We start from the raw sequence: 27,393 nt of genomic DNA on the forward strand, positions 1-27,393 counted from the left end.
TATCATGTTTATACAATATAGATCTGACATAATACACTGTATGGATACTTCATTTCTATCACCCCCTTACAATGTACATGTGTACATTTCCTTCTTGTTAGAATGTATACCATGTCAGATTGACGGAGTCAAATACTGTACTGGGTATAACCAGTTGTCATGAATGATGTTAATTCCATTCATATGAGAATGATCATAAATACGACATGTTTAATGGATAGGGATCATAAAGTGCTGGCACCTATAGTGGAATATATGAAGTGTTATGAACCTCTGACAATAGGGAATGCTAACATGGGCGTATTCTAAGTGGTTCTGAGATTTGATACATTGTATAAGCAGTGACCTTTGATGTGTGTGGTATTAACTATGGTACATTGTTTGCGTTTGGAATGGAGGGTGACTGTTCAACTGTTCTGCTTCTGTGGAGTAAACAGGTGTCGCTGAGGAACTTGAGTAAACACACACATAAAAAAAGGCATGTTATTGTTTCCTTATATCTCTGTTGGGCTTAGTGAATAACTGTTCTCTATACATGTATATGTTAACTTTCATTATTGCAGGTATTTAATTTCTGTACAAGTACGCAATAATGTATGCCCATGTACTAAAGAATGTGTATACTTGTAAACATGTAGGGCGCTGTGGACATCAACAAGAGAACAGTTAACTTGGTTTATTTTTCCTTTTTGACCATTTGATATTGGCTTCACCATTCAGGGAACAAAAGTTCATGGGTCTAAGACCTGCATTGCTTGAGGCTTTGTCACACATTTGGCTGACACACCTTGATATGACTGAAATAGTTCAAAGCCGCACTAAACATGCAAAGCCCAACTGAAATGATAAAGAAGGAAAGATTTATTATTATTTTTTGTATTACGGAAGCTTTGGACCAGTTTGGCTGGCTGGAGGAGGGGGGAAAAATCATGCAAAGGTCGTTTTTTATTATTGTATGATGGATGGGGCCAAATTGGGTGGATGGAGAACAACAAAAACATCCTTGATCAACATTTTCAGACTTCATGATTACTCATTTCAGCTAATAGTAGACAGCTGTTCTGTGACTGTTACACAAAAGTAATTTGTGGACCTTGTGCAAAACCGTATGAGAAACAATAACAAAATTACAAACAGCACAACCTGGCCTTGACTAGGCGGCATTTTCGGTGATGCACAAATATGCATTCACCATTAATCAGCAAGAAATGATTAATTTTCACTGACAGAGATGCAGAAGTCATCCGTTGAAAACTGCTGATGGCAAGCAACATTTGTGGAAAAGTTGCTTAGATATTTTAGTGTTGGCGTAAAGTTTTTAAGAAACACACCTCGGTTTTCCTTTAAAAAATTGTTCAAAATCTGGAAAAAATATCAGTTCAGCAGATTCATAATACAAGCTCAAAAATTGTCCTATGTATTGGATTAAAGAAAACAGGTAATAACCACTGTAACATGATTTCACCTCTGAACATCCATTGATCCGTCAGATCTCTCACCCTCAATGTTAAAGGCACACTACATCGACAGTACTATGTGTTTTTAAATCATGCATGAATTAATGTCGGAGTGTGACATTACAATCCAAATTCAATTCTCAAACCAAAACAATAGAGCTCTGCACAGCAAAGTTGACACCGCAAGTGCTGTGCAGAGTAAACTAGCTCCAGTCATGTTTTTATTACCAGTAGAAGCAAATTGAAGAGAGAGCTTTTCTTAAGGATGATCGAGTTACAAAATACTGTCATCGATCCAAATTGCGTGGATCGATGCTCATGATATCAATCACTGGATTGTCTGGTCCAGACGTGATTATTTATAGACCGCTGTCATATATTTGGAATATTGCTGAGAGCGGCATAAAATAACAAACCAAACCAAAAATACTAATTGCCAGCTTGATTAGATTAGAAGCCAGTGTTTATCAAAGCCTAGAGTACAACATAAATATGCCTCGGTTGAATGAAGTTAATCACTCTCCTACCAAGAGTTCCTTGGTTTCAGCCAAGTTTTTTTACAATATGTAAAGCGTATCAAAGGCCTGCATTTAGGCCCATCCATTCTTTGTTTAGAATGAAGGCGTTTGTTTTCAAACAAATCTTCAGAACAGTCGACATCCTAGCCCTTTAACTGTCATGTTTTTAAGACACTACATTTTCAATAGACTGCCTCCATGATGTAGTGTATAGTGTGTCTGTCCAAAGACTGGAAGATCTGTGGTTTGATCCCCTGGCCACATCAAACCAGAAGACATAAAAATATGGTTCTTGTTTTTTTTTTCCCTGTCTGGCCCTCAGCATTAGGGGATAATACGAGGACTGACTGGCTTGGACTCAGTAAACTGTGTCTGAGTGAGGTGGTGGTGGTGGTGGAATGGGGTTTAACGTCACGTCCAAGATTATTGCACTTATATAGCGACGTGCATGTACGTGTGTGTGTTTGTGTGGCTGCTTGTACTAGTCCGGACTGATGCCGATTTATAGTGCTAGCCCACTCAGATACCATGCCGCAGTTTAACATGAATACCCCACTCAGACACAGTATACTGACTCCAAGCCGACCAGTCCTTGTTTTAGCCCCTTAATGCCGAGCGCCAGACAGGGTAACAACAAGTACCATCTTTTAACGTCTTTTGGTATGACGCGGCCCGGGGATCGAACCCCAGACCTTCCGCTCTCCGGGCGGACGCTCTACCTCTAGACCACGGAGGCAGTCCTGAGTGAGTTATTCATGTTAAACTGTGGCATGGTATCTCCCCATTCTCAGTGGGCTTGCTCTATAAAACTGTCATAAGTCCAGACTAATACAAGCACAGATGTATGCATGTATGTCGCTCTGTGAGTGAAATAATTTTAAATGCGACAATAAGCCCCACTGGACTTCACCACCTCACACATTTTCAATGACTTTATTGTTGTCTGTTATTGTTGAGCCTCGAAGAATCCCCATCCTTATTTCTTCTTCACAGAATAACCACAAAAGATGACAACTGGCCATAAATTCCACCTTTATAGCAATGCTCATGTGTAAATTCCACCTTGGATAGCCATGCTGATGGGAGTACTGGGCTAATAACAGTACATGTACTAGTACTAGTACATGCATTTGATAGGTGCCAGCATGCTTCTCCACAGTGACGTAGTCATCATTGTCTCTTGGTGCTTGTTTTGTTTATCTGCTTGAGTGGATGTGAAGGAATAAGTTGGTCATGTGTTATATTAATTCTGGTTGGACAGAGGCAGTGTATTTTTACATTCTCTTGTTACATTGTGTAGAATCTTGCTCATTGATCAGCTGAGTCACCATCATAACATCATTACACAGAACAAAGAGGAGCCCAATGTCCTTGATGTGGAACGAACTAAATCACAATTATCTTCTGTTTTCTTAAGCATGTTAACATGGTGCTTATTAATATTAAAGTTACTTTTAATTGGCACTTATATGTGGTAATGGTATTTATGCATTGCAGTGTAAAACTGACCATCAAATAAAGTCTTAATTGTCATGTTAATAACACCTTTTGAAACATGACATTGACATGTTAACATTATGTCATTCTTAAAGTGACTCTTTTAGAGCTGTTTGTTCTGCTTTATATTTATGTACAATTATACTTGAGTTTCAAAGCTGATATATCATAATGAAATGCAGACATCATAATGTGTAAGCAAGACGGCTGCTGTTACCTGGTTACACATAGTGTTTTTTAACATGTGATTACCTGGGACTGATAACTGGAATGTTGGGGCTCATGTGGTATTGGTCAATAGATCTGCTGTAATGCAGTTTGTTCATTTGATAATGTTGGAGGATGTGATGGAAGGAACTTTGCCAGATAGTGAATTGGGACAGTGTCCCCACAGCCACACTCAAATAGAAGGTATCCCCGAAGCACTCCCTAACATGGTGAAACACCCCACAGAGGATGGACATCTATAGTCTGTCTCAGTCCCTGAACCATATTATTTTCCCTTCCACCCAGCCCTTTCTGTAATGCAAAAGCCCTAAATGAAGCAAGTCTAGATTTTCCTAAGGTTTTGAATCTCCCATCTCACTGGGGCTTTTTTAAAATTTAAATGGAGATATTTCTTTATTCGCTGCTGACAATAAGGTGAAGCCAAAAGCATGCACTCTTCTGTTGAAAAAATGTTACTTTGTCAAGAAATTGTTCTCATGGAGTTGTGGAAAGAAATGTATGAGAAACAATCAATGCAAGAAGTGTTAGCTAAGGTCTTAAGCGTCCAAGGGGTGGTCAAGTAGCCTAGGGGTTAAAGCGTCTTGTCACGCCGAAGACCCAGGTTCGATTCCCGACATGGGAACAATGTGTGAAGCCCATTTCTGGTGTCCACCGCCATGATATTGCTGGAATATTGCTAAAAGCGGCGTAAAACCATACTCACTCACTCACTCACTCACTTAAGCATCCACATGACGTACAGTCTGTTAGATATACCTCGTGGTACCATGTATATTTTTCACATAGTGTAGAGGTATGTAAATCAGATCTGTGTTTTGGCACAGTTTCATAATTCACATGTAACCTTGCTGCAGTCTGCTGCCTGTGCTGTTTACGTAGCAATAGTCCCACAATGAATCAGACAATACACGAACCAGGAAGAAATTCAATGAATAATGTGGACATTGGTGTTACATGAAGCATGATTCAGCTCTCCCTGAATAGTTAATAGTGAATGATGCTCTCGTCGCACCTGGATGACCACATTCAGATTTCATTTGACTTCCTCTTCAGTAGCTTTGCAGCAACAATCTTGGAGCCATTGCTATTCAGAATGATTCAAGAAAATGCTATGATGCTTATTAAGTTGAAACGCCATAACTCAGTATTCAATATCCTACATGCAACAACAGAGCTAGCACCTCGGTTTGAGGTGTTTTGTAATATGCTGCTCAAAATATGCGAAGGAAAACCTGATTCTTTCATATTACTATGGTTGATCTGTCATGCCATGAAAGATTAACTATAGCAATATGAATTTCATGTTATTTGAAGGAATAAGTTGCTCATGCGTTATATTAATTCTGGTTGGACAGAGGCAGTGTATTTTTACATCTGTCTTGTTACATTGCGTAGAATCTTGGTTATCGATCAGCTGAGTCACCATCATATCACCATTACACAGAACAAGAATGGGTCCAATGTCCTTGATGTGGGTGTTCTTTTTCTTCTTTTGAGTAGTATATATATATGCTATATGTTATGATAGGGATATTTTGATCTTTCAATGATACACAAAATCGATTCTCATGTCAAGTGTGTATTTCGATATTTCTGTTTGTGCCTATTAAGAGTTGAGTAGCATATGTATTTAAGTTTGTTGGTATTGTTATTGGTGTGGTTGGGTACCTTTGGGGTTAAGTGCATGCTTATCACCTTGAAGACCTCAATTTAGTTTTACACAATGTGCAAAGCCTATTCTTTGTGTCCCTTGCCATGGTATCGGCATACAATGTGACAAAGAAGAACTAAGAATTATGTTTCAAGGCCATGTTGTTACCATAATACCATATGGTTACATAACTAGTTAATAAACATGTGTAGCACAAGGGTTGTTGATGACTAAATGGAGAGGTATTGTGGATTAAGTCATTCAAGGCTTATCAAGGAGGATATTTAGTCCAATAATCCTAAAGAGACTAAGTAAGAACAATGAAGAACAAGCTGTTCACATAGTTAATCCTCAATGTATGAGCAAGTGACTTGAACATAGTGAAACGAGCTGACATTTTATGACCAACCCAACATGTACCATGTGTAATAAGTAGTCCGAAAACATGCAAGAACATAATTCTCTCATGTGTTTATCCATGTTCTACCATAAACACTGCAAAACCACTACAAACTTCCTGATATAAAATGTAAACACACACATCTAGTTTGAAAATGAGACACTTATGTCTTGTATGTGATCACTGCACCTATATATCGTGTATAATGGAACATATTTTTTTTATTTTGACTTCTAAGAGACTTTTTTGTTGTATTCAGAAATTTAGCAACATGAACCATGGTAATAGGATTCTAGAAGTAGAATAAATGTGTTATTTTTTAGTCTACCATGAGTTTTCAAAATACTTGGTCGTGATTGGTCAGTCAGAAGTTTCAAATCAGAATGACATGCACGTCTAAGCAATTATACTTAAGAGCGTATTGTCACATATGAATTTAAAAACTGTTAATAGCTTCTTTGTAATATCAGTGTAGCATAAGTAACTTTCCATAAATATTTACTTTTCCAAAATTTCTTTAAATTCGGTTCACTTCCAATTTACACCATCAAAGACATTTTATTATCCAAGACTGATGGAAGGTAATATGTTATGCTCCAGTAGCATGTGAGTACTGAATTGTGCAATATCCTGCACTGAATACCTTATGCTGTTGTGATTTAAGGGTGACACAACTTGTCCACCGCGTGAAGTAAAACTGACAGCATGATTAAAACTATTGATGATGACAGTCTGCGTTAATAATTGCTTGGTAAATTATTAACCTACCTGATGATTTGGTAATTAACAATACCTCCCAGGAACCCGAATTATTTTTTTTCAAATTTCCTGGGATTTCCTTTCCGAAATTAATGCTGAACAATTATGTTTTGTCTTATTTACAAGACATGCAAAATATTTTTACTGGCAATGAGTAATGGAACATTTTGCATATATAATTCATGATGGAGCCATTCTTTCCAGAAATTGCCCAGTAGTACTAGGCTACTTTCTATCTGGCTGGTGAAAATAAAGCAAGGTAGCCCTTCATTCTAGCTTAATTTTCTTTCAAGTGAACTATAATATTATTCAGGTGTCAAATATGAAAGTTCAAAAGGGGAAAGGAATTTTGTGCCTGAATGGTCAATTGTTTCTACGTGGCTTTAACTTTGACCGCCTGGTCTAAATGAAGGAACCTGACAGATGTCAACTTTCGAATATGACTCTGATTCATTTTTATTTGTACAAAAGAAAACCCACACAACACATATATCACTTCGATGGCACTCCATTTTGGGTCAAAATACCATGGAGTTTGGTTTTACGCCGCTTTTCGAGCAATATCAAGGCGGGGGTCAGAAATGGGCTTCACACAATGTACCCATGTCGGGAACGAACCCGGGTCTTCTGCATGACTAGCAAACACTTTAACAACTAGGCTACCCGACCGCCCCCCATGGAGTTCAGAAATGACAGGGCATATAAAATATGGTGTTGGCTGAATGGTCCAAATTCAGCATATTCAGAACTGGTCGCTTTAGATCATTTTTAATATATTGAAATCTCATATGCTTGTCTGAATTCTTTGCTCATAAGGTCATAACACTGACGCCATGTGACATTTTGGGGTCCTGATCCTCTATGCCGCTTTATGGCAGTGTGTGGGGAACTGGAGGCAATAGTTTGTGATTCTCCTGCAGCTTTGTTTTCATGTTATGTGTTTAACATTGTTTAAGGATATGAAAAGAGTTGTCACAAATGGTGTTTCATCGTACATACCCCAATTACCAGTAATCTACAATCATGTGCAGCCACATTCTCAGTTGCTTTGTACGCTTGCTATGTTTATGAATTCCTGCTCAGGCTTGAACTTACATAGAGCTTTCATATTTATGATTTTTATCACCCAGGCATATAATGCGGGGGGATATAGCGATCAGCCAGTCCGTCCGTATGTCCGTCCGTAATCATTTCCTTTTTCGGGGCAGAATTTGAAAACCATTCAGTGTATTTGATCGAAACTTGGCAAATCTATCAGGCACATACTGAAGTGGTGCCTTTTGATATTTTGGGATTTTTCTAATTTTTATTTTGAACCAATTCCTATTGGTGTTTCCAGACTGACCAGAGTAACTTGCAGGTATTTTCAAAGTTTGAAAAGAATTGTATTTCATTTAGTTATTGTTTCTTGTAATTTGTCATTTGTTTACATAAAAAAAAAATCCCACAGAAACACACTTGTTTCATATGGATGCGACCATGGTGGATCTTTTGTGGGTAAACAATGTATGCTTCTTAAAAAACATTCAACTGTTGACTCATTACATACAGAATTGCACATTTACTAGTGGTTACTTTACAGACAGCTGCTGGGGGATATGTCATCTTTCTGATGACTCTTGTTTAATTTGAAATATGGGTTGCACAAAGTACAGCGACAGTAAGATTATTGACAGATTGTGTAACAAATCTCCTCACATACGGCTCTCAGTATCTAAATTAATATTGAAATAGCTCTCACACCACTCGGTGAGATACGTGGAAACCCTTAATCTGATCACGTAATCTTGTAATCTTGTACACACATTTCTTGACAGATAAATTTCAGGTACGATTGTAGTGCTCATTCTGGTACAGGGTTATCTAGGATTCTCAGCTAAGTACCCTTGGCAGGCAAAATAGAAAAATAGTAATTTTGTTTAAAATTGGGATATTTTTCCAAAGGTCTAATTTAATTAGTTCATAGGTATGTTATTGTTGTATTTTAACATCTTTCAATACAGTAATGTTATATTAACCATTAAAGTCTCTTCCTCCTTATTGGCCCTGTTAACAGTGAAGTACAAGTCACATGACCAAGCCATCACGTTTGTTATGACTATTTTTACAAGGCTAAGGATTTTTTTGTTGTAGTTTTACTGACATTTGCTGCAGACTTTGGGGTTGAATATTGGCCTATGAACAGGATTAGATAAATCCCTTTATCTGATAATGACTAATATCCTGGACAAATATTATTGAATGCGCCTGTTGGTGTTCATTTTAGGAGGCAGTAGTGCCCTTTGTACCCTTCTCAACACTATCAATAAAGACCTAGGCACACCTCTAGTCCTTCTCCGCTGTAGACCACTGGTTTGTCTGCTTCAGATTCAACCATTTACAGGTTGCTTTGATGAAGCTGTTGTATTGGCAGGGATTGCAGGGACTTATCTAGACCTGCTCAGAGGTCGATATTTGGCCCCAAGTCTGGAGCAAATTAGCTCGCATCATTGTGGTATTAGGTTAATTAATACATATTAATACCTGTTAATAAGGACAGACTGACAAAGTGTGACATGAACTCAATAATCAGAATTGGTTGATGAATACACTTCAGAAGGAGATCTCACTGGGTGTGTATAGCTCCTCTGCCCAGAGGGAAAGGTTGGTGGTTAGATCACTGAAACTGCAGCATGGTTTCTTAGTGGTCTAGTGTGTATGGCACATCTGCCCAGACAGGGGAAGGTTGGTGGTTAGATCACCGAAACTGCAGCATGGTATCTCAGTGGTCTAGTGTTATAACGCATCTGCCCAGAGAGGGGAAGGTTGGTGGTTAGATCACTGAAACTGTAGGTTGGGATCTCAGCGGTCTAGTGTGTATATCAGGTATAATGCATATCAGCAAAAAATACCTCACATTAGTTAAACATGTTATAGGACCCGTGCAGATCAGGTCTTCAGCAACCCATGCTTACCGTAAAAGGTGACTATGCTTGACGTAAGAGGCAACTAACGGGATCGGGTGGTCAGGCTCGCTGACTTGGTTGACACATGTCATCATATCGCAATTGCGTGGATCGATGCTCATGATGTCAGTCACTGGATTGTCTGGTCCAGACTCATTTATTTACAGACTGCCGTCATATAGCTAGAATATTGCTGAGTGCAGCATGAAATAACAAACAAACAAACAACATGTTATAGACAAGTGAAGACGATGTAAGATGGTGTTGAAATGTATTAACAAGCACTGAAGGGTCAGGTCTGGTCCTACAAATAAAACATTATGGATTAAGTACAACTTGTTTAACTTGCCAAAGGAAATGCTGCGCCTAGTATATGTTCTACGCATCAGGACATCCTGCCCCTTGGTTCAATATTCTACTAGTCAGTAGCAGAAAGTGATTCAGTGACACAATCTGGGGAAGCAGATCCAGGATTCTGAATAAGGGTTGCACATGAAGTCAACAAAACCTGATATATTGTCTTGCCAGTGTGTTTTATCATAAAGGAAACCACTCTTGACTGAATGTTAGGGGCAGGTAACACCAGTGACCAAATTGCCTATTTCTGCATGGTTACATTCTCTGTCTATTGCAAGTTCAGATAATGTTTGGTACTTTATGAATACATATATTTAATAATGTTAAGCATGTTAAGAAATAATGTGTTTCAGTTTTTATTTTATATGCATCAACATGTTCAGCACGATCATATCTTTTTAGAGTCTGGCTTTGAACATGTTGATCCATTAATGGTTCCACGTCATGATATGTATGTCTCTGTTCCCCCATGTATAAGCTAATGACAACTTCCCTGGTATATGCCTATGGCCCTTTTTCTCTATGTAATCCCATGACTATTTCTCCATATATAAACCCATGGCTTTATTTCCCCATTTGTAAGCCCATGGGTCCATTTCCCTTGTGTAAGCCCATTGGCTCATTTTCCCATGTGTAAGCCAATGTCCTTAATAATTCATGTAAAAGCCCATGGCCCTATTCCCTATGTATAAGCCCATGATGTATTTCTTGAGGAAGAATGCAAAGCTCCACATAATACAGGAAGTATCCAAATATTGTCAGCTACATTATGTGAGATCTTCGACTCCGTGTATAAGACGACCCCCCTTCTCAGCCCCCTCATTTTAGGTACGAAAAACTCGTCTTATACACAGCGATATACGGTAGTATTGTAAGTGACATGTTTAGATCTTGACCTGTTTAATGTAATGCACCAATACTGTTTTCTCACCATGTCTTGTATGTTTCAGGAGCATGTAATTGTCCGACAGAATGCGCAGCCAGCTGTGCAGCAGGACAGTATTTCGACTCGGGAACATGCGTAACCTGTCCGCAGGGGTCGTAGTACGTACACTTTACTCTATTGTCACACTTTTACAAGGGTTACAGCTCCACACCTGTGAAGATCCGGGCTAAAATAGGTCTTCATCAACCCATGCTCGCCTAAAAGGTGACTATGCTTGTCGTAAGAGGCAACTAACGGGATCGGGTGGTCAGGTTTGCTGACTTGGTTGATCATCGTATCCCAATTGCGTAGACTGATGCTCATGATATCAATCATTGGATTGTCTGGTCGCGACATGATTATTTACAGACTGCCATCATATAGCAGGAATATTGCTAAGTGCAGTGTTAGACAACAAACAAACAAAATGTTACAGCTCTAGCAATATCACAGTGTCATAGCTGGATCAGTCAGGTCCTTGGCTGACAAAGAAGAGATACTAATGAGCCTGTTTTCATCAGTACCTATTAGTAGTAGTGTTTATTGACAATCTCATTAAAATCAGATCTTAGTTCTCGCTATCTCTAAAGAAAGATCTGAGGACATTAGGCATTACAGGTGTAAGGCAGCTGTGAATTGGGTCATTCTGGTAATAGGAAAGGATAGAAATGTATGTTCTTGATAATGTGCTGCAGGCCACTCAAAGAATGTTGAGTTCTGTTCTATGGAATTTAAGTGTGCCAACAAGAATACTTTTGATTCATCTTCATTTCACCTTGAGCTAGGTAATAAGCAGTTATGATTTAGAAAGTTTTCTGCCTTTTACCTAAGAAATAGAGTGGGAGTTGTTTATCGTACAATAAAACACTGCAGGGAGAATAAATCATGAGAGGCGCAGAGTGGTTTATTCTTCCTGCAGTGTTTTATTGTACGATAAACAACTACCACAAGTCATATATTTCTTTTCATGCTTATGTGAGATTTCAACATTATATACAGCCTCCTTAGGATGTTAGTACAAACTGCACGCTTTAAAAATATTTGCCTGTATTTAATTAATGACTCCCTGAATACAATCAGACATGGGCAATGTTGAACAAGTCTGTTTTATGAACAAGGGGGGCTTGGTTTGGTATTTCACGGATATTCTCGCAATTTTTAAGCAATTATTTGTACCTTTTCCCCTAATACACAATGCCATATCTCGGCCACTTTTGAATACAATCATTGGCCATGGTGTTTTTTTGTGTTGCCCAGCTACGTCCATGGGGAACAACTCACCACACAGTTCTCTCTTAAAAATAACGACTTCAACCTGCGGTTGTAATCGCATGTTTGAATCTCATGTAATGACATCATGATAGAACAATGTTTTATTCTGAAATATACCATGTTCTTCATTTTCTTTGCGATAAATCACATAGCTATCTTATATTTCAAGATATATAACAACATATTAAATTTCTGAATCCACAGGTTTAGATTACAAATCATACTAGTTGTTAAGCATGTTTGTGTGTTCGTTTCACTTTTGTCCAGATTTCTTTTGCAAAAGGCATTTATCTCAGGCTTGGCATAATACACATCATCACAGTTTTTATAGTTGTATTTTTTCAAATGTGATTTTCAACTGTTCCTCCAGGCACCAGGAGCCTATTTTCACTGTGCCAATGGCACTCTGAAGCAAGACATTTTGAACCCAGGATTGGTCTTTTATTGATGTTATGTAATATAAATCAGTTTTACAAATTGAATAGTTTGACCATATATTCATAACATGCATAACAATTTCTAGTTTGTTTGCCTTCAGCCATTTACCTAGTTCAGGAAAGAACTCAATAAATCCCCTGGACCATGAAACATCAGTGTAACACTAGAATACTGTATATACCGAGTTATTGTCCTGGAGAGGAGGTTTATTTACCTGCCCTTGGCACTGTCAATATGTGTAATTAGGTATCACCTCAGAGGTCATGGAATAGTAATTTATGATGACCAAGAATGCTTCATTTATTGTGAATGGGGACACAGGTGGCCCAATCATCTCAGGATGATGTCTTCGCTGTGCACTTGCACATGCCAGGAACCTATGGTTGTGGGTTCAAATCCGATTTGCCTGGATTATTTCTAGGTTTGTCAGCACCATACCCATGCTCGTGGGTTTCACCAAAGTGGTAAACGTCTAGGACTTGCATCACTTCAGGGTTTCCTCCCAGGCTAAGCTGACATGCCCAGATATGACTGAAGTACTGTTCAAGCAGCATCAAACACAACTCACTCACTCTATTGTAAATAGCATAAATATTGTTGATCAACACAAACTGTTTGGAAAGTCAGTTTATTGTTAAACAATGCATTACATTGACATTCACACAACTATATAATGATGGACAAGTTCAACCATTTTTAACTGAGAGCTTGAAGCAGCCGTTTCATCACAACTTGACTTACCTTCGAAAAGTCATAAATGGGAGAATGTCTTAATCATGTTAATACTAAAGGCATCCATGTTCGAATCTCATATTGTTGATATAGTCAAAGGCTTTGAAATTCTTACTTTGGAAATCAGTCTGTGTGTATCATCACATTTTCTTTGATAATATATCTAATTCATTAAAAAGAGTAGCATTATGAGTTTGTCTGGTCTAGCTTGGGCATGTTTGTTGGTGAGGAAGCACAAGCCTGTTATACATCACACCCTGTCAGTCCTCCACCTGTTAGAGCCCTGTTGGTGTGGAACTAGCAGATATACTATGTGCAATGCTGTGATGTAAATGTATTCTCAAGGGTGGACTAAATCCATTGGGGCCGACCCAGATCTGCTATCCTGGAAGCAGTGTATTGACTTGTATTGACTGTTGTTACTTCAGAACTGATCTTTCTGTTACCCATCTCCCAATACCCTGTCTATCAAGTTCGGTACTAGTTAGAGTATCATCTATTTTATACCTCCTTATAACCCATCTGAACGATCTATCAACCTTAGATCTGATTCTCCAATGTTGCCACAGTTACATATTCCAGTCAGGACCACCTCCGTGGTCTAGTAGTAGAGCATCTGTTTGGAGAGTGGAAGGTCGAGGGTTCGATACAAAAAACTTTAAAAGATGACACTTGTTAGTAATGTTACCCTGTCTGGTGCTTGGCATTAAGGGGCTAAAACAAGGACTGGTCGGCTGGGAGTCTGTGTTCTGTGTCTGAGTGGGGTATTCATGTTACACTGCGGCATGGTATTTCAGTGGACTAGCTCTATAAAATCGGCATTAGTCCGGACTATTACAAGTTTGAATTCAGCATTAAACCCCATTTCGCCTCACCTCACCCTATCGATCGGAGCAGTCTTGGTGTTATTTCAGAACTGATGATAGATTTTCCAATGGCTCCCCTCCAAGTCTCCTCAGATCACAAGACATATCATATTGATTTTACCTGTCAACACTTAGTTAATGGACATATGCATGCCTTCATCCCTCAACAAGTCAATCCTACATTATGTCGCTGTATGTGTCTTTCCAGCCAGGTGGCAGTCCTAATAAATCAACAGTGATTATGCCCCCATAAATCTTCAATGTTAACTAAGTCTTTTTCTTTGTTATTTTACTTAATGGTGTTATGTGGCTCGGTACATAATGTATACCGTATTTAACGTAATATGCGCCCAGGGCGCTCTCAAAATTAAAAATAGGGGCTCTTATGACAATATTATTTTGGTGAGAAAAACTGAGTTGAAAGATAAATTTTGTGGTTTATGCTGACAGCCTGAAATGTTTATATACGACAGATATATTTTTCCAGAATTTAATTGCCCATAATTAAGGATGCATTTAACACATGAGTGCATGTTATATGCGAATGAAGAAGTCTTGTGTACATTGATCAATCGGAAGGGGTGCTAATTGGGATTGTTCACTTGCCAATATATCAGCAAATATCGCTGTGTGCGCTTATTAGAGTGGGGGGCTTATTACGTCGAATACGGTATGCAGGTTTAGCGAGGGGAACATGTCACTGGTGCAGTTAATGAGGCCTGGCCTTTTGTTTTATTGTCTTGGTACTTAGTATATTTAGTTTAGTATGTATATTGTGACATAGAGGCGTATCTGAAGTTTTCTTATTTCATTTGGCAAAACATCACTGGCGAGCAACGAGACATTAACTTCATATCCATGATATGTTTGATTCATATAGCTCTGGTTATGAAGTACATTATTTTACACATATGTGTTCTACAAACATTACTTCGATTCTATTATGAAAAATAGAATATCATTTCATATTGTTTGCTCTTTTCTCTAAAATAAATACTTTGATGAAAAGATTATATCTTGTTTTACAATTCGATCAGAACATTTTTTGTGGTTCTATAAAGGTGTTCTTGGTTTTGTCTGCTAAAGCGTCCAAAGTGGTCTTTACCATAGAATAATTTTTTAATGTGAGTTTCACGCAGTATACAGCGTTCCCTTTTGAGTGGCCAGCCTGTGTAACTGATCACTGGAACGACACGTTTGGACAGTTTGGCCTTCAGGCTAGGAAAGGTTCATGTCAGTTCTTTAAAAATTAATAGTAGGTGTCTTTGATCTCACTAGGTGCCGCATTAGAACAACAAGTGCTTCTGTAGTCTTTCTTTGATGTTTCAAGTAGCCAAATTCTGTACTATGCATGTTGCGCAGAGGAATATAAACTATTACCTAAATTCAAATTCCCCCATAGTTGTATGCAGGGAACTAAACGTGACTCGCTTGATATTGATGATTTAATTAATTCAGGTCCTAAATGGAGAGAACTAAACGTGAATCTCTTCTTAAAAAGATGAATAAATGTAAATGTGACAAAATTAACTAAACATGATTCTCAAAATCTATTGCTTTCAACAATTCAATCAAGCTCAATTTTGGCAAGCATTTTTGCGTCCTATTGCGACAGCCTATTTTAACTAACGTGTTCTACTACTTCCTCATTTTGATGAGCTATAAAACAGAATTGTTAAATGTACATCCTATCACGACAACATATCATGCCAACCTCACTTAACCCAAGTAAGTCCGATTTACCTCGCTTTTCATGTGCTCAGACAACACGTGCCATGTCATACTTTTGATTTTTTTCGCAAAGCAAGTTGCGTTCCAGCTTTCTGTTCAAGCTTAGCATGTCTTCAAACCAATGCATTTGACCAGAACTACTTTTTCCACCTTTACATGGTATCCTTCCACTTTCCAGCTGCCCAGCAGGGAGTAGTACGGCCAAGGGGTGTCCTGCTGGAACATTCAACGATGGCACAGGAAAGACAGCAGAAAGCGAATGTCAGGTACTGCGGAGGAGTTAACAAATCCCTCAGTCATCTTTTGGGTTTTGTTTTCTTTGGGATACAACACTTGTTTTTGACACCACAGGGAATGTGGTAGTAAGGCTAAAATGTCTCAAAAAGATGGTTTTATAAATGATAAAGGTAAAAAAAAAAATGGATAGTAAAAAATCATCTTCAGTCATGGACTGGCTCCTAGTTTTATTAAATCAACCTCTTTTCTCATCTTAGCCTCTTCCTGATGGAGACCAAAACTTGCATGTTTAAGATGAGCATGAAAAGCCCTTTACCAGTGACATGAAAAGGGGGGGTCACGGGTGGCCCAGTCGTCTAAGGCGCCGCGATTTGCTGTGCAGAGTTGCGTCCCTTGGGCAGGCCAGAAACCTATGATTGTGGGTTCGAATCCCGGTTCGCCCCGATTATGTTTCTAGGTTTGTCAGCACCATACCTGTGCTCATGGGTTTCACCAAAGTGGTAAACGTCTGAGACCTGCATCACTTGGGGCTTTCCTCCCACATTGAGCTGACACGCCATGATATAACTGGAATACTGTTAAAAGCGGCGTTAAACCCATCTCACTCACTCCAATGAAAAGGTCCCATAAACTTTCATACTAATTTTCCAATATGTAATTTCAAATTTTCCAGCATTGCCCAGTGGCCCCCAAAGCACCTGTACTTATCCTTCCTCATCCAATTGGCACATTTCTCTCTTTCTCATGATTTACCTGTGCAGGTATGTTCATGCTGCTTCCTAACATTCCTCCCCTCTGCCCCTCTTCATGTAGGACTGTCCTCAAGGGAAGTACACAGACGTTGCTGGTTCAACAAGCTGTAAGTCCTGCCCTGCTGGAAAGTCCTGCCCCACGATCAAGACCTCAACCCCAGCAGACTGCGGCAATGGACAGTACTCACTAGGGGGTAGCACAGACTGCACACCGTGTCCAATCGGATCAAAGTGTGTTGCTAAAGACCAGGGCCCTGTTCCATGTGATGATGGCGACTATACATCAACAACAGGTTCGTCAAGTAAAATACTCAGCTTTAAGAAATATTCAAAAGAAACCCAAACAAGACTATTTTGTATCAAAAGGGGACATGTACCAAGGAACTTAGTACTGGGTTGAGCTGTCACTTTCACTTCTCTGATTCCACTGGTCATTGGTTTGAATTAAGACTCACCGACTACATGATCTAGTGGATAGAGCATCTGCCCAGAAAGAGGAAGGTTGTGGGTTTGATCCCTGGCCGTGTTACACCAAAAGATGCTAAAAGATGCTACTTGGTGTTTCCCTGTCTGATGCCCGGCTTCAAGCGGCTACAACAAGGACTGGTCGGCTCGAAGTCATTATACTGTGTCTGAGTGGGGTATTCATGTTAAACTCTGGCATGGTATCTCAATGGGCTAGCGCTATAAAATCAGCATTAGCCCAGACTAGTACAAGCAGCAACACACACACATGTGCATACACGTTGCTATATATATATGTTATGATACTTGGTTGTCAGGGTAGCCTTGTAGGCCTGGGTTTGATTCAGTAACAGCAGTAAACGAAAAACACTACTATGGAATCCATAGTCTTATGTTGAACTTTAAGACAAATGGGTTTTTTATTAATCTGATAAATTTCAAGTTGATACAGAAAACCATCGCACTCTGAAGTCAAGAAATCTAAAAATTAATCATAGCATTCATTTGAAAATCATCTTCAAAACTTCATCACCTTATATCCTTTTGTCCCTGTCTGAAGTGTATTGGGCTGTATGGGGCCCTTGAGACACAGCTAGAATCCGTGTACATGTATCAGGGTTGCATACCAGACTTTAATTAAACATTATAGAGAGAATTCCACTGAGTTCGATTTAGAATAAAATACTTTTGAAAGTGGTTTCACATGCATGAGTTTGTGTAATGAATTTTGGAATTTGATGTGAATATTGCATATAATTAATGATGAAATACCATAATTATCACAATAATTATCAAGTGGAATTGCATGATTGTTCACACTGAGTGAGTAAGAAATGTTTTTTCTCATCCCATCATGTGCTCTTGATCTGATGTCACTCACGAAATTATCAATTTTGTCAGTTCAAAGGAGAATAAACTTTTGTGAGGACATGTTTTTATTGATGTGTATGGGATGTGTCTTGTTTCAGGTCGGACATCGTGTCAGAAGTGCCCCGCGGGAAAGGAGTGCCCCAGTCGGGGGGCACCTGTTTCCTGCATGGCAGGGTTCTACAGTGCAAATGGTGAGGGGGCATGTCATCCATGTGCCCCTGGGCAGTACGCAGCCTCAGCAGGTCAGTCCGTCTTCCAATCAGGTTCCTTGTTGCATATTCCTGTCATTTTCTTATATCTGTTGAAGAACTAGACAAAATGGAAATATTATAAAGAATTGGTACATGATGTTGTAAAATCCAAATGCTGTGAAACTTCGTCCAAACTCTTGTTGCTGACTGGGAGAAAGGGTGGCCCAGTCGTCTGAGGTGCCGTGATTCGCTGTGCAGAGTTGCGTCCCTTGGGCACGCCAGAAACTTATGATTGTGGGTTCGAATCTCGGTTCGCCCCGATTATGTTTCTAGGTTTGTCAGCACCATAACCTTGGTCGTGGGTTTCACCGAAGTGGTAAGCATCTGAGACCTGCATCACTTCGGGCTTTCCTCCCACATTAAGCTGACACGCCACGATATACGTAACTGGAATACTGTTAAAAGCAGTGTTAAACCCAACTCACTCACTCACTCACTAGTTGCTGACTACTTTATTTATGATTTGTTTTTACCTCATGGTCCAGGTTGTCCTTGTTTGCAGCACCTATTTTTCTGGAGTATAATGCTCACTTGAGAATTATAGCAACCCCTCTGCACACAGTACAAGTTTCAGGGAGAATTGCCATCTTGTATATAAAATCACAATCGATGACTGCATAGCATACCAGGTGAACATAGCTGGGGATGATAAATTTGTTCAATCTGAGTGTAAATTTTGTGATAAATGATTTGTAATTTCAAATATTCCCGCATATAGTCAAACCCCTTGTCTCCCACTATGGACAAGATACATTTGCAATGGTTTCGTAAAGAGGTTTCACTGCATGTAATGTAAACTACGTTTATAACGGACACGCTTATAACGAACAGACGGATATAACGAACTTACCTTTTTGTCCCTAAAATTTGCTGTAGTTATGCTGTATATATGCGTATAACGAACTCAGTTATAACAAACTAAAATTAGTGGTCCCTTTGAGTTTGTCATAACCGTAGTTTACTGTATTTATTTTTCTTCTATGTTCATTATATTTATCATTTATAACAACTCCGCGTTATGGAAATGTTGGGAAAGGTTATTCCTTGGAGATGTTAAACATGAAAGTAATACTTGTTTAATGAACTGCCAGTACCTGTGTGTGGAAATATATGTCATTTATTTCTCAGCTGTTCAATCACAAGTACAACAGAAAAGTGAAAGTGTCTTCTTTCTTCTTCTCAGAAGTTCATGAAAACTTGAAATCTTATTATTTCCAGGTCTGAGTTCATGCTCCCCATGCCCCGAAGGTCAGATGTGCCCCAATGCCACCTCAGTGCCCCAAGATTGTGACCCAGGGTACATAGCTCCACAAGGCAGTGCCAGTTGTACAATATGTGATGCAGGTGAGTGTGACCCTAGCTTGGTGATCGACCTTCAGCTGCTGGCGATCTATAGCCCTTTTTTATTATGTATATTATGATAATATTAATCTGTGATTATGATTGTCTTAGCTCTAATATGCATCAACCAAGTCAGCGAGCCTGACCACCCAATCCCGTTAGTCACCTCTTATAATAAGCATAATCGCCTTTTACGACAAGCACTAGTATACGCATGCATGCACATGCATGCACATCACTATATAAGTGCAATAAGCTTGAACGTGATGTAAAACCCCATTTTACCTCACCTCGCTTAGCTCTGTGATTGCTGAGTGGTAAAGGGCCCCGAGTGGTATGAACGTACGTGACTGTACAACGCAGGTGTTCAATGACACTCATCTCTTTCCTTATGTTTCATTCATATCAAATGTCAGGCCATTTCACTGATGAATTATTTGTTTACAGTTGATTAACAAGTACTTGTGACATAGTATTGGTGGGTGTGTGTGTGTGTATGAGGTATTAGTATTAAAGGTCAAGGACCTTAGCTTTTTTGCAGTGAAAACATCAGTCTACTTTATCAAAGGAAGAAATCTTCTTTTGAATAGTACAAGTCTTCCCAAATTTCCATTATGGCCAACACTGGTTTCATGGATACTGTTAAATATTTCTGACAGTTTTCTGCACATATTGTATTTTAATTTTCAGATAAGGTTCCTGACTCCAACAAAGGGACCTGTGAACTTTGTCCTGCCGGGAAGAAATGCACAAATCCAGTGTAAGTTTCTTATGAATTTATAAGAAATTAAGGCAGACAAAATGTATGGTCCAACATTACACTATAACAAGCCTCTGTTGACGTTTTATTTGTTCAGTATGAACAAGCTTGTATAACCATTGGAGATGTGGGAAATATCGCCGTATTTCCCTGACAGACTCTATGTGGGTTCAAGGTCTTGATAGACAAAAACTAATATGGAGATTGGGTGACCACAATGGTGGCTGTGTTTAAAACCCAATATATTCTGAATGGCCATGTTCCTTTAGGAGACTCCGGGGTTCAAACGCTGGCCGCGTCATAACAAAAGACATCAAAAGATGGTTCTTGATGTTACTCTGCCTAGCACTCAGCATTAAGGGGCGGAAACAAGGACTGGTCAGCTCACAGTCCCAGTACCTGCTCTTTACGACTACCCGTCGTATCCAACAGAGAAAAAAGGGAATGAAAATCTTCATCAGTACCATCAACCGCCTCCGTGGCAGTGTGTCACCTGGCAGGGGTTCGATCCCCGGCCGCGTCATACCAAAAGACGTTAAAAGATGGTACTTGTTGTTACCCTGTCTGGCGCTTAGCATTAAGGGGCTAAAACAAGGACTGGTCGGCTCGGAGTCAGTATACTGTGTCTGAGTGGGGTATTCATGTTAAACTGCGGCATGGTATCTCAGTGAGCTAGCACTATAAATCGGCATCAGTCCGGACTAGTACAAGCAGCCACACAAACACACACACGTACATGCATGTTGCTATATAAGTGCAATAATCTTGGACACGATGTTAAACCCCATTTCACTTCACCTCACCATTTCACCATCATCTCCTGTAATACTTTCTGATAACTTCTGCACAGGAAGTGTCCATTAACTGACTATACCATTATTGGCAGGTCATCACCAGTGTCATGCTCCGCAGGCTACTACTCTCTGGAAGGCGACGGTGCCTGCACGCGCTGCCCCGCAGGAAGTTACTGCCCCACCACCACGGAAGCTCCCAAAGCCTGTCAAGCAGGTACAAATGTCCTATCACGCGGAATCTGTCACTCACATAGTCCCTGAAATAATGTTATGCATTTGGTTAAGTGAATTCTTTAGGTTTCATTAATTTGGGTACAGATATAGGCTGATCTGGTTGAGAAGGATATGAGAATTGTATGTGGGTGATTATTTTAATTAATATAAGCTCGGGGATCTGTAAGATAGACTAGTAATTAAAACCTTTGATGTGATAAATATGAGGATTTGACAAGCTATTATTCATGTATAAAGGTGTTATTTAAAATAAATACTATGCATATTGAGGTATATATCATGTTTTAGGATCACCACATGGGTACAATTTTGCTAAAAAGAGCATAAGACCAATAAGAGCAATAAGTACCTTAAATGAACTGACTGGGCTGTCGTTTCATAAAAAAAAAAGTGGATTGTAGTTTAAATAATTATGTCAATTTAAACATCGTAAAGTACCCCAAATTTAAGAAAGTTGTCCACATTAAAAATTGTTAGTTTATGAATCAACATTATTGGTTCATTTTACGGGAAGGTGGTTTGGGGGTTGTTTTTAGCCTAAGTAGAAATTTGGTCATTATTTTAGCCTGAAAGAAATATTTGTATCTCGTAAAATTCTGACAAAGCAAAATACAGTTGTGACCAAAATAAGGTTAATGCACAATGCCAATATAGTGTTTTGTATATTTTTCAGTTTACCAATTTTGATGTATACCTTAAGTGACATTTTAGACCTTTGGATCAAAAAGCCTCGAACAAAAAAAAAAATGAAACAGTTTAAATGTATTTGTATTTGCCCAGTCACAATATTTGATGTGTTAGAAAAGGCAAAGATAATAAAATATTTAAAAATGTAGCTTAACAGTTTTGAAAATTCTTTGTTTACCTTCCCAATCTAAAAGGTCTTTAGAAAATTTAAGATAATAAAATATTAAAATACATTTCTTTATCATATTTATGCCATCACATCTTGAAAAACAATGTAAATCATTTGTCTATAACCAAATAAAGGGCCTGAATGGATCCGGTATATTCCAGGAAATCCTGCACACACAAGTCATATTGATTCCTCAGTGGTCCCAGTTCATTGATATATTATTGATAGCTATATAACAATGCGATAGCATGCACTGCATGTTGACATAAATCAACTAATCAAGAGATTGGATCAAACAATTCATGTATCAGTTACAAATTACACATTGGTGTCAATGTAATTGATTTCCAGTTATATCTAGTAATTGTTTGCAGGACTTATGTAACAAACACCCAAGATTAATGTACGAGGTGGAATCAGGTCAGTGTTTGTATCAATGGGTGCACACCGTTACTGGGTGGGATGTGCACGACTCATGGTCTTTTACTACTGTATTATTGTTGATGTTTCTCTAGGTAGATTTATATTTGAATATTGGATTTATTAAAATATTTACAAATATTAGTGTCAAATATATGCTTAATATATAAGTTTAAAATAAGAATACATGATGTAAAATGCTTTTTAATTGAAACATTTGATTTTTAACCAGTTTTTAGTGCAAGCTATAAAAACAAAACAATTTTGTTTTGAAGCATCACAGTACCACACAAATATATAGGCTCAGGTTGGGGACTCAGGTCTAAGGACAAGCCATGAACACCAGAACAAAATTGTATGGAAGCATCTCCTGACACCATTAACAAATAAATGGTTTGTGACAGAAACAGGCAACACCACCAAATGACATAAGCATATTGTTGTTGCCCAAGCAATTATATCATGACTGTGACTGCTGGTTTGTTGCAGATCACTACTCTGCTGAGGGTGTCCGGCAGTGCCTACAGTGTCCAGCAGGGTATGGGTGTGCTTCGGCTGCAGATACCCCTGTCAAGTGTGCCGCTGGAACCTTCAGCCCTGCAGCCAGTAAGTATTGGCTTTGTAGCATGTGAAGCCATTTGGTATATATACCAACAGGGTTGGTAGTGACATTCCAGGAAATCTTGAGGGAGGTTACGTTTATGTGGCATTTTAGAAGCTGTATACCAATGATGACATGAATTTTATCTTCGTTATTCTTTCAATGTGACATTTTGGTACCTGTATGAAGCAAGTGATCAACAACTGAGTGGGACAAATGATATCACTGTTAAATGTCCTGCTATGAACACCAGCTAGGCACCAGTACATGGTCAAATACAAGTGATAGATGCTCTTTGGAATATAGTTGATTGAAATAGAATGTCCATGCAGAGTTTTCTAAACTGTCTGCATGAATGACATTAGTTTCTTTATGTCACATGAGGTCACAATATCTTAGCTGTTTTGAAATGGTTCATTTCTTCTGCCAAGAAGTGGAATGGGTTCACGTTTCTTTTCCGAAGCAGAACTCAAAAACCATCAGAGATATCTAACCAATTGTGGCACAGAGATAGGTCTAGTGGTGAACTGGTGCCTTTTGATAGTTTGTGATTTTTGTAAAATTTATTAATCGAGTTTCCATGTCAACGACTTTGACTTAAGACTGAAAATGACAGAAGTGCTCGTTTCCGGAGCAGATCTTGAAAACCGTACAATATTTCCTGCCCTGCACACAACCAGACATGTCATATTGGTGGGGGATGTAAGTATTTCATGCTTGTTTGAGATAAAGTTACTGGGGCAGGAGGGACAGTAAGTATAGCCTTTGATCTTGATGCATCACAAATGGGCTTGATTCCCCACATTACGTAAGTTTATTTGTACCCCATCATGACTCCAGCCATGTTATTGCTGGAATATTGCTAAAAGTGGCTTTTAGTTTTATTTACTCTTCCTGGTGTGGTGCCATCCATATCTGAATGAACTTTGTTTCAGCCATGACCTGCGACCAGTGTACAGCTGGGAACTACTGCCCCGAGGGTTCGTCCGGTGAGATCCCATGTTCACAGGGATTTTTCGCCGATGTTGGAGCTGGCTCCTGTACTCAGTGTCCTGCAGGGAAGTGGTGCTCCACAAGTGTCGCCACCGACTGTGCTGATGGGACTTACTCTCTTGGAACAGCAACTTCCTGTACACCCTGCCCACCAGGTTTGGAAATAAGGGATCATTCATTGCTTCATAATGTCATAGACCCGTGAAGATTCCGGGGTAGAATAGGTCTTCAGCAACCCATGCTTGCCGTAAAAGGTGACTATGCTTGTCGTAAAAGGCGACTAACAGGATCGGGTGGTCAGGCTCGCTGACTTGGTTGATGCATGTCATCGATCCCAATTGCGTGGATCGATGCTCATGATATTATTCACTGGATTGTCTGGTCCAGACTCGATTATTTACAGACCGCCGTTATATGGCTGGAATATTGCTGAGTGTGGCGTTAAACAACAAAACAACCAACCAAATCATAATATCATAGTTCTACAGTACTGACTGCTGGTACCTTCGACGGTCCCTCTGCTAGTCTGGTTGTAGAACAGGCAGCAATGGCAATTTGGAATATTCTTTTCTTTTTAAACTATATCAGTCAATATTGAGAAGATTTTTACATAAGGCAGTGACTTTAGTTTAGTGTTTCCGAGAACTCGGAGGTAGAATTTAACACATAACCAAATAACATGTTTGTTTAACAGAATAGATATCATGGAGATACTTCTTTATTTTTCATATCTGTATTGGTGAATAGTTCTTTGAAAAGATTCTTTGAAAACTTGGGATTTCATGATTCAACAATGCATTGGTGTATCGATAATATTCTCAGACAATGTGATTCGCGATTCACACTTACTTGTATCCCAATTATGTGGATCAATGCTCATGATGTCAATCACTGGATTGTCTGGTGCAGACTTGAGTATTTACAGACTGCTGTCATACATAGCTTGAATATCGCTGAGTGCAGTGTTAAACAACAGACAAACAAACAAATACTTGTGTCAGTTCATATTTTAATCCCGTAGCAATTCATATTTTAATTCCATATTGTTTCACACATGGACCCATGTATTCATATTTAATTTATTCAATTTCATACACACATGTAAGTTATTTCGCAAACTGGGGATTTGCTAACATATTTAATTATATTGTATCTTGACATCCCTGTTGAAAACATTCATAGGTACAATTCGTTGCAATTCCCCGTAGATGATAATCTATTTTAAGCATATACAAAATCATACAAATGGTGGAGTTCTGTGGAATGTAATTCAGATATTTGTTGATTAGTTACAGCAACCTTCTAGTGTATTATGTCTTGTTTGTTCACCAGGCTTTGAGTGCCTGGATAAGATGACTGCACCGACTGCCTGCACCCAGGGCTCGTACAACCTGAACGCATCGTCCTCTGTCTGCCAGCAGTGCCCCGGGGGCTACATGTGCCCCACAACAACAGACATGCCCACCAAGTGTAACGACGGTACGTCCTCTTTCATCATTGCCAGGACATTATTTTATTAACATTGTCAGAGTGGTAGATTATATGTTTTACCTTACCTGACGCTACACAGTGCCATAGGTTGCATTTAATCAGAAATGCTCATTTATGTGCTACAAATACTCCATTCCTTTCAGCCTCTGAACAAAATTAGGGGCAGTTGGGTAGCCTAATGGTTGAGGCATTTGCTCATCACGCCGAGGACCCGGGTTCAATTTCCGACATGGGTACAATGTGTGAAGCCCATTTCTGGTGTCCCCTGCCGTGATATTGCTGGAATATTGCTAAAAATGGCGTAACACCAAATTTACTCACTCACTGAACAATATTAGGAGACAAGAGATGCTAAAAGTTTTAAACTGATGGAATGATTTCCTGAAATAGAAAGGGGACTTTCTTTTGGGATGATGTAAAGCTACTTTACCTATTTATTTACCTTATAACATTATACGAAAGCATTCTGTATATAAACAAGAGCAAAATGTTGTTTAATGTCTGCAGAGGATTCTACATCATGTCTTATACTATTTGGCAAGAAACATCAAGCATGACTTTCGACCTTCCTCTCAGTGTTCTAAACATGCTTGTACTTCCTGTTCCCAGGATACATCAGTGACCCCGGGTCAACAGACTGCACCCAGTGTGCGCGAGGAAAGGCATGTCCGAATCTGGGAGATATGACCGCCAACTATGACTGTGAAGCTGGTTACTACTCCATCGCAGGATCAGTCAACTGCACTAAGTGTCCCCTGTCCAAGTACTGCCCCTCCACAACGTGAGTCAGCCACTCTTCATCTCTACCATGTGGCTCATAACAATTTAAGTTCCAATGAAGAGTTGTGTCCCTTAGTCATGGGTTTGAGTCCCAGATTTGTCCCTCTCCATGGGTTTTCAGCACCATCCCCATCAATGGTTACCCCAAAGTGGCAAATTTCTACGACCTGTGTCGCTGGCTTTCCTCCCATATAAGCTGATATGTTTTCATATAACTATAACACTGTTTAATAAGTGTCATAACCATCTCTCTCCTCATGGGGGGCACGGGTGGCCCAGTCGTCTAAGGCGCCGCGATTCGCTGTGCAGAGTTGCGTCCCTTAGGCACGCCAGAAACCTATGATTGTGGGTTCGAATCCCGGTTCGCCCCGATTATGTTTCTAGGTTTGTCAGCACCATACCCGTGCTCGTGGGTTTCACCGAAGTGGTAAACGTCTGAGACCTGCATCACTTCGGGCTTTCCTCCCACATTAAGCTGACACGCCATGATATAACTGGAATAATGTTAAAAGCGGCGTTAAACCCAACTCACTCACTCCCTCTCCTCATGCTTATCTTCTACTTTGTCTCATTAGGATACTATTATATAGTTCCCTATGTTCAATATGCAAGGAGGGAAGATCGACCATGTCGGCGACCCTGACCACTAGATACCATTAGTTGCCTCTTATCACAAGCATGAAAACCAATTCTTACCTGGATCTTTATTGGGTAAAAGGTCACTTATAACCTGAAATTGTATTTGATGTTTTAGCATAAAATTTTAAAAATT

The 27,393-nt window shown here is 39.3% G+C and overlaps 1 protein-coding gene across 1 annotated transcript in view; it reads left to right on the forward strand.

Annotated features, from left to right (window-relative positions):
• Positions 1-27,393, forward strand: part of LOC124111392 — a 172,263-nt gene that overhangs the window by 16,254 nt on the left and 128,616 nt on the right. Inside the window, exons 2-12 of the mRNA XM_048382016.1 lie at positions 10,763-10,856; positions 15,955-16,042; positions 16,827-17,058; positions 18,199-18,342; positions 19,570-19,695; positions 20,383-20,452; positions 21,339-21,460; positions 23,246-23,362; positions 24,293-24,505; positions 25,683-25,829; positions 26,451-26,622. Of these exons, the coding sequence (XP_048237973.1) occupies positions 10,763-10,856; positions 15,955-16,042; positions 16,827-17,058; positions 18,199-18,342; positions 19,570-19,695; positions 20,383-20,452; positions 21,339-21,460; positions 23,246-23,362; positions 24,293-24,505; positions 25,683-25,829; positions 26,451-26,622 (1,525 nt within the window). The remainder of the gene's footprint in view (positions 1-10,762; positions 10,857-15,954; positions 16,043-16,826; positions 17,059-18,198; positions 18,343-19,569; positions 19,696-20,382; positions 20,453-21,338; positions 21,461-23,245; positions 23,363-24,292; positions 24,506-25,682; positions 25,830-26,450; positions 26,623-27,393) is intronic.

The sequence above is a fragment of the Haliotis rufescens genome, unplaced genomic scaffold, assembly GCF_023055435.1.
Source record: "Haliotis rufescens isolate VD_foot unplaced genomic scaffold, xgHalRufe1.0.p SCAF_4, whole genome shotgun sequence".
Classification (NCBI taxonomy): domain Eukaryota; kingdom Metazoa; phylum Mollusca; class Gastropoda; order Lepetellida; family Haliotidae; genus Haliotis; species Haliotis rufescens.